Below are 13,829 nucleotides of genomic sequence, written 5' to 3' on the forward strand. Positions count from 1 at the left end.
GCTTTTAAAATGCTTAAACCCCAGTCACATTCAAGTACTCACTACTGTTTCTGCTTTCTTCCAAAGTCCACATAACTTGGCTCCTGGACTATAAGGTTTCCTCTTGCAACATGTCAGAAGGCAACAAAATGCACAATCCTCACCATGCTACCACAACATGTACATCACTTTTTTAACATTAAGTAAGCTGGCTTCCTAATGTTCTGAACTGCTATAAAAATGATGCATGAAAATTTCTCAGTTGACAAATTTTTACTAGTGTCTCGTTTCTATCGTTGTACCACACAACAGTACCCCCATTTTTTTTTAACCTCCAAAGAATCTTGAAGCACATTTCTTATATATCTCACTTTGAACTGGCCCTAGCTGCCCTTCTTACTGTCCTGGAGCTCTTACATCAGTTCTCTTTCTAAAAGCCTGTATAGGAAAAGTGGCTTCTGATGTTGGCATAATACATAAAATTACCCTATGCCCCTTCCTAAAACATAAAATCAATTACTCTCTGAAAAATGTCATTTTTCTGTAAGGTGCTGGTTTTCATCCTGCCACATGCCAATACTAAATTTATTAATTTAAATTAGGGCCATCAAAAGAATAAGCAAATGGTGAATATTCTTCTAATTTGGAGAAAAATAGATGTATCAATAAAAACACTATGTGCCTTCAACTAAAGCTAATGAAAGTTAATTTAAAAGAAATACAGTATTACTGAATTAATTTTAGAACCGACTGCACCATTATCCTAATCACAAGGATTAAACTCAGTACAAATAAAAGTAAAACAGCAAGTTTTTGCAAACGCCTCCCTATTCCAAAGTAGTGTTGTAATATAACAATTGAGTGTGAAGCTATAGTACCAAGAAAAAGTAGGTGAGCTCTTTGGAAGCTTCATCTAAGTCATAAGTATAGGCAAACAAAAATATGCTTAAGCTAATAACATAAAAACAATTATCTTCGATATCTTTATTGAATACTCCCATCAAACATTCACAGTGTACTGTGGAAAAAGTAAGTGAACCCTTGGATTTAATAACTGGTTGAACCTCCTGTGGCAGAAATAACCTATACTAATTGCTTCTGGTAGCTTCGGATTAGACCTGCACAGTGTTCAGGAGTAATTCTGGATCATTCTCCCTTAAAGAATTGCTTCAGTTCAGTCATATTCTTGGGATGTTGGGAGTGAACAGCTCTCTTGAAGTGGTTCCATGACATCTCTGTTTGGTAAAGGTGTGGGCTCTGACTGGACCACTTCAAAAGGTGTATTATCTTCCTCTGAATTTTATAGTAATAGCTTTACTTTGATGTTTACGATTGTTGTCGAGCTGCATCATCAACTTCTACTGTGCTTCAGCTGTCAAACATTCTCCAGAATAATTATCAGAGTGGCTACCTTTATAAACTTGGGAATTCATATTCCTCTCATTAGCCAGGTTTCCATCCAAGGAGTTTTTGCGAAAAAATATTTAGCGCTTCAAATTTTTTACCGATATAGCTGATGGAAATGCTAATTATCGATGAAATGTTGTACATGTCGACATAATATTTTTCCGTTTAACTTTAGCGCATAAATTCCATGTCGATACTTCAGATGTCGCAAAAACTACATTGGAAACAGTTTTTGTCGGAAAAAAGGGCTTTAACGCAAATAAATGTGTCACATTTTCATCACGTGCAATCAAAACGAGAATGGCGGAGCGGCTCGCATGGTCTGATGAAGAGAGTTTTTTTTTTTGATTAAACGTCGTTATTTTGTATTAATTCAAATTTCAGTTTTAATTAAAAACCTTAAGGGAAGCAGGTTAATTCAGTTGTTATCGCACTGTGAAGGGATGTTGAAAGGTAGGCTCACCTGTACAGATCCGATGCTGCAAACACAGCTGCATCATGGGCACTTCCAGGAGTGCCAACGCAAATGTCTCGTATCATGCACCTGTCATCAACAAGGGCCTGGAGAACAATAGATGGCCACCCTTTGCGATTAATGTAATCGCGGTAGCCTTCCGTCGGGGGAAGAATAGGCACATGCGTGCCATCCAGCGCACCGTAAATCTGTGGCACAAGATGCACCAAGGAATTGCGGTATGCAATTTCATTGGCCTCCGCTACAGTCGGAAGTCTGATATAACGCCGCATTAATTTTTCTTTAATAGCGGTGCACACAGCATATACACATCGATGGACGGTAGTTTTACTAACCACGAAAGTTTCTCCAACTACTCTATACTCGGCACAGGTTGCCAGCTTGTAAAGGGCGATGGCAATCCGCTTTTGGGTTGGAACCGGTGGTCGGTGGCAACCTGTGATGGGCGCAACATCAGGACTGATGAATCCACACAACATGTCAAACGTCGGCCGTGTCATTATAAAATGTTGCAGCCAGAGATTTTCTGTTAAGTGTCTCTCCACCACCTCCTCCCAGAAGGTCTTATTCCATCGTCTCTCCCATACCCGTGGGTTTCGTCGCACTGGGGTACTTTCTTCGAGCTCTAGGGCTATCAGACAAGCAACTGCTTCATTCTGCTGTCGTCTTCGGATATTATGTACAATTCCAATTATTTGTGAAACTGAAATAACAGTAAGCTGGCAAATTTCAAAAAACTGTCTGAATAATCTCTCCATTTCTTTGTTTAGTGGAGGGGGTGTAACGTGGAAAACAAAAGGTAGATAATTTGCGACATACACAAAATTATGTATGGAAACGGCTCAAGGGCAGATTTTTTTCGCGATACAACAAAAGTTATGCGACAGTTCGTTTTGGGGGGGGATGACGTCATCACGCACACCATTTTATCGATAAAAAGCCAGTTTGATGGAAACAGGCTGGAGACAGCAAATTTCGCACATTTTTTTTTACGTATATTCTGTTTGTCGATAACAAAACGTCGCAAAAAACTGGATGGAAACTTAGCTATTGAATGTCAGTTGTCCATGCCCTGAGGATTTAAGGAAGCATCAAACTCATGATAACCCCTCCACTGTACTTTACCACTAGGATAATGTTTTCATGTTGGTATACCATGGCCTTTTTATACTATACATACTATTATGTATTCCTCAGCAGTGCAACCTTAGTTTCATTAGTCCACAAAACATTTTCCCAATAGAATTGTGGCGTGTCAGTATGATTTTTGGCAAACTTCGGGCATAAAGTGACTTTTTTTGAGAATAGCGGCTTCTTGCCTGTTCAGTTTTCTGAGTATGGTGGACTCATCAACAGAGATATTAACTTGTTCCAGTGAACGGTTCAAGCCGATGAATATTTAAACAATTCTTGATCATAGATCTTCAGAAATGTCTTTTTTGCAAGACATACTTCACATCAGTAGATGCTTCTTGCAACTCAAAATGTTTTTGTTCAAAGACGCTCCAAACCACACCTCCCATATTGCTAACACCTGACTCCAATTAGCTTTTGTTGAAGTCATTAGCCTATGGGTTTATATAATTGTTCTAGTCTACACTGTGAAGTAGAAGTAGGTGGTATGGCCAAAAACTGATATCAAGATATAATTAAAAATGATCACAGTTACAGTACATATTATGGTATAATCTATGTGCTTATATTTTTTAGACTAAATACAGTTTTGGTGCTTGTGTTGGCCCAATTTCATATGTTAACAGTTTCATAAGGACCATTTTAATCAACTGAAGTAATTCCAGAATATCTGTACTGAACAAAATAATAACATAAGAAATGTGTACTATAAATACTATACAATAAACAATGAATATTCTTCTGAATTCCTATGGTTTCCCACTTAAAATTAAAAAAGCAAGCCTAACTATACTTGGATATTACGAATCAAAACTTCTGTGTGAACACAAAGAAAAATAATATATAAGGACAGGGCCATGTACCATAAAATATTAGATGAGAACCTTCTTCCCTCTGCCAGAACACTGAGGATGGGTCTTCCAACATGACAATGACCCAAAACATACCGCAAAAGCCTTGTGCACGTCTACAGTCTTGTCCCTGACCTCCTTTGACAGCTCTTTGGTCTTGCCCATGGTGGTGGAGAGGGTGGAATAGAAGAAATTGATTCTGTGAACAGGTGTGCTTTATACACATAACTAGGGGGCTCTGCCCCCTGCTCGCTTCGCTCGCCAACCCCTGATCTTGGGTAACCCGAAATAGATTTGAAAAAGATTATTGTCGGTGTAACCCGAAATACATTGATGAATGTATGCGATATGTGCCTGCATTGCTTGCGGCATTTCAGACGCACGCTGTAGGCGTCTGCGTCAGTTGTGGTCTTTTGTTTTGAACCCGTGCCTGCTTTGCTTCCGCAGTTTCTGATGCGCATTGTAGGCGTCTATGTACATTGTATTTGTTCATGCGGAGCTGTTTGGTTTTGGAGCTGAGACAGTTTTGCTTCCGTGGTTTCAGACGCGCGTTGTAGGCGCCTACGTCTATTGTTTTTATCCATGCGGGCTTGCTTTTGTAGCTCCGTTAGTTGAGCTGGATCGTTTTGGAGCCGTTACCGTGACTCCATTAGTTATCCGTTGTCTACCGTTAGTAATATGGATAATTGCACTTACTGTTAATACGGAGCGTTTTCTGTGGTTGTACTGTTAATAATGCATCATTGTAATGTGATTCACATATGCTATATGGTTTGGATGTGTGAGGATGCCGTACGTTTAATACGGAGATTTCGTGGCACGTTGTTGCTTCATGTCCTATTCAGAAGCGTGTTTTGGACGCCTGCGCCTTTTGTACTTTCTCGTGCCTTCCGTACTATCTTTGTGGACCTGTGGGCCTCTTCCGTTTGACTCTGGGGTGCAGCGCAGAATCCTCTTTTTTGTGTGGCTGTGTCGTTAGTCGTTAGCTATGGGCGCGTTGTTGCTTCATTTCTCATTCACGTTAGTTGAGCTCTTTTGTTTTTGGGCCGTGACTCCTTCGTTCGCGTTGGATAAGACTTCGCATGCGGTTTATGGAACGCGCGCAGGCGCAGTATGTCTCATGGTCCCATCGCCGTGTACCTGCGTGCATATCCGGTTTATTCTCGGTTAGTAATATGGATAAAGAGTTGAGATCAGGAGTGTCTGTAATCGATTGATTGTAATCTGTGTGCCCATGCCAATCTGTGGGAGCCAGAATTCTGGCTGGGTTGTAGGGGATCAATTACTTATTTCACTCAATGACATGCAAATCAATTTATAACTTTTATGTAATTTGTTTTTTCTGGATTTTTGGTTGATATTCTGTCTCTCTCCATTAAAATGAAACTACAAAAAAAATAGAGACTGTTAATTCCTTTGTAAGTGAGCAAAACTTACAAATTCAGCACTGGATCAAATAATTAATTCCCCCACTGTATGTCTAATTTTCAACACCATTGATGATTAATATGTCTTGGGATTTACTTCCTTTCTGTGGCTAGCTTCACTGTGCTTAAAAAGCCGCTCATCCCCCACTGGTTCATCTGGCTGCTTAGTTGATTCCTGTCCAGCTTAGATGAAATTACTGAAGCACTCAGACCACACCCCTCATTTCTGTCAGTGGCTTCGATAAGGTCTCTCGGGAGGTTCATTGAGGTTTTAAGAAATAATTCTGTAATGAATTGTCCCACTCACCATTGAGTCTGCATTGTGCATCTTCTGTTTGCTTGTATTTTCATCGAAGATTTAAAAATACAAAAAAAACAAAACTATTTCAATAATTGTTGCTTTTCTGTAGGGATAAGCATTCTGTAGCATTAAGTGTTTGTACGTACTCACTTTTCTAGTTTTGTACACCTACTCTATCATTTTGAACTCCTCCTCCTTCTTGGGCTGGTGTTCTTTGGGTTTTTTTTATAGTTTTATTTGAACACACCTTTGCTATTTTTAGATTGTTTGTTATACTTCAAGGCCAGCTTGGTGGGAGTATCAGCGTGGTTTCCAGCTGCACAAATTTTGCTTTGAGGTCATTTGTACTGGAGTTAAGTTTTATATACTAAGTTATATGTAAGCTGAATCAGCTTTCTGGTATACTGCTTTCATTCACAATTAGCAAATTTGGCACCTTGTAATATAAGTAAAGGCATTATTGACCATGTTTGAATTCATTAGCAACAAAAGGCTTTCCAAAGATGTATGTTCATGCCATAGGAGTGTTTCTGGCAGAGTAAAAGTCAAGAATTTTTAGGTTATTTTTATCATAAGAATATTTTTAAACGTTAGGTTTGTGCTGTGTCATGACAATATGCTGTAGATGATCCTTCAAATTGATTTGCATTTATAGCATTTGCAGAGTGCTGCTCTTCAAAGTTTTCCTGTTTTCTAACTTGCTTAATCAGTTATTTGGCACTGTAAATCCCTTGATACTTGGCTCACAGCTAAGTGATTGTACTGTTGACGCTTGAAAAAGTTAAATGGGAAAAAAATAAAACATAGAAATTGCTTATTGTCTGTTGAGTAGGGACTAGAGCAGATTCAAATTATGAAATACAGTAAAGGGTTGATGGCAGATGAAGCCAGCAAATATCCACCTACAGTATTTGCTATTAGTATAAGGGATTTGCAACTCTTCATTGACTCTGTGCTCAGAACCCAATGTTGGTTTAAGAGAAAACCTTTGAACATTATTGCTGTCAGAAAGAATGGACATTATCAGAATATAAATATGCCTGCTGCCATCTTAATTAATCTTAGGCAAATTCATCCCCAGCGTGGACATCATACAGCAGAAAATGTAATGACAGCTAGGCTATACCATTGTGAATGCTGAAATCATTAGATTTTAATCAGTAGAAGCATTTCTTTGCCTATATGCTGTATGTAGGAGAACACACTAATAAAGAATAATACAATTTATAGTAGCACAGGGGGGAAAAAAAAGGATTGTGGTCACAGGTGAGTGAGACACGTTTGTTAGAAGGTTCCTAATGATAGTTTATGTGTGCATTGACACACTGCTAGCAATGACCAGTGCACTTAGTGCTATGAAGTGGCGTGCTGGTGTTTTTCATCTAGTTGTGAAGATCAGAAGTGAGGGGGATGATGGAATTTTAAAGGATGAGCTGGTGGCAGAGTCACTTCAGGGTAGTAGGCCATTGTTCAGGTTTCTAACTTTTGCATTGGGTAGGAAATGAAGAGATATGTCAGCTGTTATTATTAGTCACAGCCCAATTCCGGTATTCATTTAATTCTAGCCCTGGTAAACACACGAGAATGGTCACATTCATGAAAAGTGCATCAAGTTCTGGAGCTCCATTTTCTTGCAGGATGTACTTAATCCTGTATTTTAAAACCTTGACATTTAAAATCTCAACTGTTAAAATAAAAATGTGTCACAGTTTAAAAAATACTCCTCACCTTTGCCCACTTCTATTTTATGCAGCATAAGCTAAATACCCTTAGAAACTATTTTTATAAAATGAAATTAGAATTGTTTTGCAATTTTAGTATATGCCACTCTGTGTGTGTGCTATATGCAATATAATTTTGATCAACACACACCCAAGTTGAAAGTGTTAAAGTTTACTGCATTTAGAAGACCTCTCAGCTGAGATTTAATTCTAGTGTGAGTTTGCAAAGTTCTTATTCGTGTGGGCTAACTACAAGGACTTGGGTTTTCATCCACAAACCAGGATTGATCTGTACCTGTATATGGACTGGATGGGACTGTGCCCTGCTGTGATAATCAATCCAGCCTAAAAATAAATGAACTTGGAAAAGAGGCAGTCTATATATAAAATAAAATTGTATCCTTCTTTCTTTTCTTTTTTTTTGTACAGAACAGCAAAGTTCTGCTAAAGTCATCCGAGCAGGAAAGCCAAAAACAAAGAAGTCAAATAAGGTAGGTGCCAAACCAATTCCTTCATATTTTATATTCAGGCCATGAGGTAGTACCTCTAAAACTTGTGCTTGCTGCCAGGTAATCAGATAGTTCAGAACAGTTTTAAGAATCAGAGGTGATGCACAGGAGAAGAGACTTATCTCAAATTACGACACGAACAGATGTCTTACAGGGTGGCACATTAGAGATTCTGTATCATTCTGTATTCACTGATGATACATGAGTCTTCAGAGCAGTTACATGAGGGTTTTTGTTTAGCCCTGTTTCCAAGTAGCCAATAAAGTACTGGAGAAAGAAATGGTGGGGATGCAGCTATATTTTAATTATACTGTTCTGACTTGTGCTACTTTGAAAATTTAAAGTAGTTTAGTTTGCAGTTTTCATGTAGCACAACCCTGCATTGGTGTCCTAACTATATACATCTTTTATTGTGTCAAGTGTATATGTACAGTGTTTTGGAACACTAAGTATTTGAATGTAACAACAACAACAACATTTATTATATAGCACATTTTCATACAAAAAGTAGTTCAAAGTGCTTTACATAATGAAAAAAAGAAAAATAAAAGACAAAATAAGAAATTAAAATAAGACAACATTAATTAACATAGAAAAGGATTAAGGTCCGATGGCCAGGGTGGACAGAAAAAACAAAAAAAAAAACTCCAGAAAGCTGGAGAAAAAAATAAAATCTGTAGGGGTTCCAGGCCACGAGACCGCCCAGTCCCCTCTGGGCATTCTACCTAACATAAATGAAATAGTCCTCTTTGTAGTTAGGGTTCTCAAGGAGTCACTTGATGCTGATGGTCATATAGACTTCTGGCTTTTAAAATAAACTATGTATTGTTTACTCTTATTAATTGTGATAACTTGCATTTTTCTGAAAGGCCTTTTTATTATTTTTATAGGCTGTTTTTAGTAGCTCCAATTTCAGTATATTTATTTTTAGGTTTATATTATTGTGTGAACTTTATTTTATTGCTGCCTAGCTTTCATTTTTATTGGTTATTTTTAATTTCACTATAACAATGGCATCTATACTAACTGGTACACGGCATAAATGAAGACTGTCTCTTAACCACAAACACATTGTATGTTGTTTTATTAGGTATCCTTGAGACTCTAACTTGAGCATTTGTGCTGTCAAAATTATATTGCTAGAAAAATATGAACAGATGCACTGTTAAGCAAGAAAGTGCGTGGGGGAATGTGATTTGTCTCTGTAATAAGAGAAAAAGGCAAACAAGTGGGCAGTTACCCAGTTCCTGTTGAAACTTTTGCTTTATTAAATATCTGTTTATTGTCCCTTTGGCAGATATATAGATGCCTAAAGGACATTTGGTCCATTTGTAGCATATGTTGTAAAAGAAAAATATTTATTCTAATGTATGTTTTTAAAGTGGTTTACTTCATGCTTGGGTCATTACAGTGTTTGTATAGCTACAAGCATCTTGCACATTTTTGCTATAGTGATATACCCCATCCTCATGTGAATCCACTTCTGTTGACGCATCATCTGACACTGCTTTCTACTATCTGGAATGCTGTTCTGGCAACTGCCTTCAAACAGGTGTTGTAGTAAATATAGTGATCAGTTTGGTTAGCCCAGCATTTTTACACATGACCTTAATTAAGCCTGATAAAATGGTAATTTCATCATTAGTTCAAGGATATAGGTTCTCATTTGTTTAATTTTTCAGTTACTTGTATATGTTTGTTACTACGCAAAAATTGTGAAAAGATGCCCCAAAGATGTGAGCATCATAAAACAACTGAGCTTGAATGTATGTTATGTAGCTTTACATTTCTTTCATTGAAAAAATGCATTCTGTTGGACAAAGCAGTACTTTGTAAATTCAGAGTACTTGTTTGTGTGCTGCAGTAGATTAAATAAAAGTAGTCAACAACATGAGTCTTGTTTGAAATTGAAACAGAATTTTATCCATCTAGGTACATTGTTGGGAGCTAACCAAAGCAACGCAGGAAAGCTATATAAGAGTCCAGCTAGGCTTCTTCGTTTTTGTTTAGTGCGGAACCAAAGAAATTGATAAGAGTATCCATCCATCCATTATCCAACCCGCTATATCCTAAGTACAGGGTCATGGGGGTCTGATGGAGCCAATCTCTGCCAACACATGGCGCAAGGCAGGAAACAAACCCCGGGCACGGCGCCAGCCCACCGCAGGGCATGCACACACACCCACACACCAAGCACACACTAGGGATAATTTAGAATCGCAAATGCACCTAACCTGCATGTCTTTGGACTGTGGGAGGAAACCGGAGTACCCGGAGGAAACCTTCACAGACATGGCGAGAACATGCAAACTCCACGCAGGGAGGACCCGGGAAGCGAACCCGGGTCTCCTAACTGCGAGGCAGTTAGTCTGGTTTAATTTTTTGCCATATAGTACACATTTTCAAAGATTCTGTGGCTTAAAAGGCATGTGTAAGATGCTCCTTGTGTTTATTTCTGGTACAGTTCTTGTTTTATTATTTTGCAGAATAAAAATATTTTTGGAATTACTTAAGTTGATTAAAATTGTCCATATAAAAACAAATCTCACAGTAAAACTACCGACTATTAACCTATGAAATTGGACCAACACAAGTACCTAAACTATGTGCATATATACCATAACTGTGATCATTTTTAATTATAGTGTATTGTACATTTTTGGTTATATCACCTCCTATACGATTACCTTCTGTAAGAGACTCAATCAATTTTATTGAAGCTGCTAATAATGGTTATAGCAGCAGAAGTGTACAGAAACATCTTGTCTACCTGTGTACGAAAACATATTTCAAAAAAGACATAGAAAAGCTAGAGAGGACCAGAGAAGAGAGACTGCAAGGTTTGAGCTATGGGAGAAGGATTGAAGGAGCTGAATCTTTTCAGTTTAAATAAGGAGATTAAAAGGTGACATGATTAAGTATTTAAAATTATGAAGGGAATTAGTACAGTATATCTCTGTTGTTACATTAAAATATATTCTTCAACAAGAACATGGAGACACAATTGTTAAGGGCAAGTTTTCCACAAATATTAGAAAGTAACACATTAAGTAATTGGCAGGTAGTTTGGCAGAGAGTCATATCTCACTTCATATCTCCACTTGATGTTATTTTGAAGAATGGTGGTGAATGCCGTTGCATGGCTTGTTGGATGGTTCTCATCAAAATTATTCTAATGAAAATATCTAAACAACTAAGTATATAGCAAAACAAGAGCTCAATACACAGTTTGTCTTAGAAAGTGGGAGATCTTTAAATCCACTGCAGGTTTAGCTCAATTTATTTGTATTATTCACCAAGAGAGGGACTATATCAGTGACAAATTTAAATCTAATCAAGCTAGCATTTCACTTGCTGAAAAGGGGCCAAATATCTCAAATGATCAAATAGAGTTAGGTCTTTTCTTTCAGTTATAAGGATGAAGCAAAAGGTTTACAACCAAATATGTTTTAAAGTGTGTTACTATACTTTGTTTTCGCAATCGTCATGCTGACTTGAAGTTGAGAAAATGAAAGTGATCCATCAGCATAAACACCCATTCTGTACTTTCCACTAACTTCTTTTAACTTCAAATCCTAATTGCTGAGTGAACTGTAAAAACACCATTTTTTTGTAAATCAAATATTTATTGCAAACATTAAGTAAAAAAGGAAAAGGGAAAAAAAGAATTGTAAATATGTAATAAGTAAAATATAATGCAACACAAACCCACCTAAACCCTTTCCCCAGGCTTTCTGAATAAAGAAATTACAAGGTAGAGTTGTTAGAAGATGGCTGAAACCTTTCCAGAAAAAGGGTCGTCAGCTCACAGATGAACCCAAATGGTGTTGTGCGTGGGAAATAAATAACATGGATTGATAAACTGACATCTTTCCTGTCATTGTTACAGCATTATCCAGAAGAGCAAGTAATCCATGGCTAATAACCAGTGTTTGATGTTTGCCTTAGAACTTCCATTCATTTTAATTTTAAAGAGCATGAGAAGGATTAAGTTGGTAACAGGGTGATTTTAAATGACCAAGGTTAGGAAGAGAGAGAGAGTGAGAGTTGGATGCTATACAGCAGCAGGCTAACATGAATTGAGCATCAGTTGTTCTGAGAGAAGAAGTCCTCACTAGAGAGAGAGAGAGAGAGAGAAAGAGATCTAGAAAAAGAGAAAATATTGGTGACCAAAATTAAAGCGAATTTGAAACAAAAGAAAGGAAGGAAGGTTGACCAAGAACATGTTAAAAAATGTAATCAGTTGGTAGTTTATAGGTGAGTAGATAGAACATTTTTTGTCACCAGGGAGAAAATTCTTTAAATACACTGCTCAAAAAAATTAAAGGAACACTTAATCATCACTAACACAAAGTCAGTTAAGCTTCAGGTAAATCAGTCTGTCCAGTTAGGAAGCTTAAGCGATTGTGAATCATCTTCACCTGCTTTGGAGAAAATGAAAGTGACAATGAGTTCACTGGAGAAGCAACAGCAAGACAACCCCCAAAAAGGAAATGGTTTTGCAGGAGATGGCCACAGACAATTGCTCTCTCCTTATCCTTCCTGACTGATTCTTCACTAGTTTTGCATTTTGCTAGTGTCCTTGTCATTACTGGTAACATTAGGCGGTAGCTGCAGCTGATTTAGTATGCACATGTAGTCATATAGTCCAGGTCCTCCAGGATGGCACATCCATATGTGCCGTTGAAAGAAGGTTTGCTGTGTCTCCCAGCACAGATTCAAAGGCATGGAGGAGATACCAGGAGATGGGCCCGTACATGAGGAAAGCTTGACTGTGCAGTAGAAGGGCATCAACCCAGCAGCAACACCGGTATCTGCTCCTTTGTACGAGGAGGAACAGGAAGAGCATTGCCAGAGCCCTACAAAACGACCTCCGGCTGTCTACTGGTGTGCATGTTTCTGACCAAACTTTCAGAAGCAGATTCCATAAGTATGGCCTGAGGGCCTGACATCCTCTAGTGGGACCTGTGCTCGCAGCCCATCACAGTGCAGCTCAATTGGCATTCACCATAGAATTCCACAATCGGCAACTCTGCCATTGGCTTCCCATTATCTTCACAGATAGGAGCAGGTTCACACTGAGCATGTGTAAAAGACGTTAGAGTCTGGAGACTCCATGGTGAATGTTATGCAGCTTGCAACATAATCCAGCATGACTGGTTTGGCTGTGGGTCATTGATGGTCTGGGGAGGCATATCCTTGGAGGATCACACAGACCTCCACTTGATAGGCAATGGTACACTGACTTAGGTACTAGGATGAAATCCTCAGAACCATTGTCAGACCTTATGCTGATGTAGGACATTGCTCAACCTAATGTGGCTAGAATGTATAGGCAGTTCCTGAATGACTGAGGCATTGATGCCATTGACTGGCCCGCACGTTCTCCAGACCTGAATCCAATTGAAAACCTATGGGGCGTTACGTATTGGTGCATCTGATACCACTAAGTAGCGGCTCAGACTGTCGAGGAGCTCGCTGATGCCTTGATCCAGGTCTGTGAAGAGATCCCATAGGACACTACCTGCCATCTCATTAGGAGCATGCCCAGATGTTGTCAGGAGTACATACAGGCATGTGGGAGCAATACACTTTGCTGAGTCACATTATTAATTGCTGAGGTGAAATTCACGCAAGTTGGATCAACCTGTGATTTCAGTTTTTGATGGTGATTTTTGGTGTGATGTTGAATCCAGCCCTCACTGAGTTGGTGATTTTGGTTTCCACTGACTGTTGTTACATTATTTTGTTCTCAACGAATTACACAATATTACTCAGTTAAAATTATCCACTTGAGTATTTCATTCATCGAAATGCAATGTCATTTAAGTGTTCCCTTTGTTTTTTTGAGCAGCGTACATAAACACACAAACCCACACACCCCCTCATTATTAGTCTAAACACACACCATGATGACTAAAAAGAAAGAACATAAACAAAGAATTGTGACTTGGTAATTGCCGTACTTGCTTGTGATTAGAGTTTTGATGATAGATTTTTAAAAATTGTATTCAGCTGTATTGAG

General features: G+C 38.3%; 1 protein-coding gene across 4 annotated transcripts in view; it reads left to right on the forward strand.

Moving 5' to 3' along the window:
* larp1b (La ribonucleoprotein 1B) overlaps positions 1-13,829 on the forward strand; it is a 124,722-nt gene that overhangs the window by 20,127 nt on the left and 90,766 nt on the right. For all 4 annotated transcript variants that reach the window (XM_028801661.2, XM_028801659.2, XM_028801660.2 and 1 more), the window contains exon 2: positions 7,725-7,786. In XM_028801661.2, coding sequence (XP_028657494.2) covers positions 7,725-7,786 — 62 coding nt within the window. The remainder of the gene's footprint in view (positions 1-7,724; positions 7,787-13,829) is intronic.

This window comes from Erpetoichthys calabaricus, chromosome 5 (assembly GCF_900747795.2).
Source record: "Erpetoichthys calabaricus chromosome 5, fErpCal1.3, whole genome shotgun sequence".
Lineage (NCBI taxonomy): Eukaryota > Metazoa > Chordata > Cladistia > Polypteriformes > Polypteridae > Erpetoichthys > Erpetoichthys calabaricus.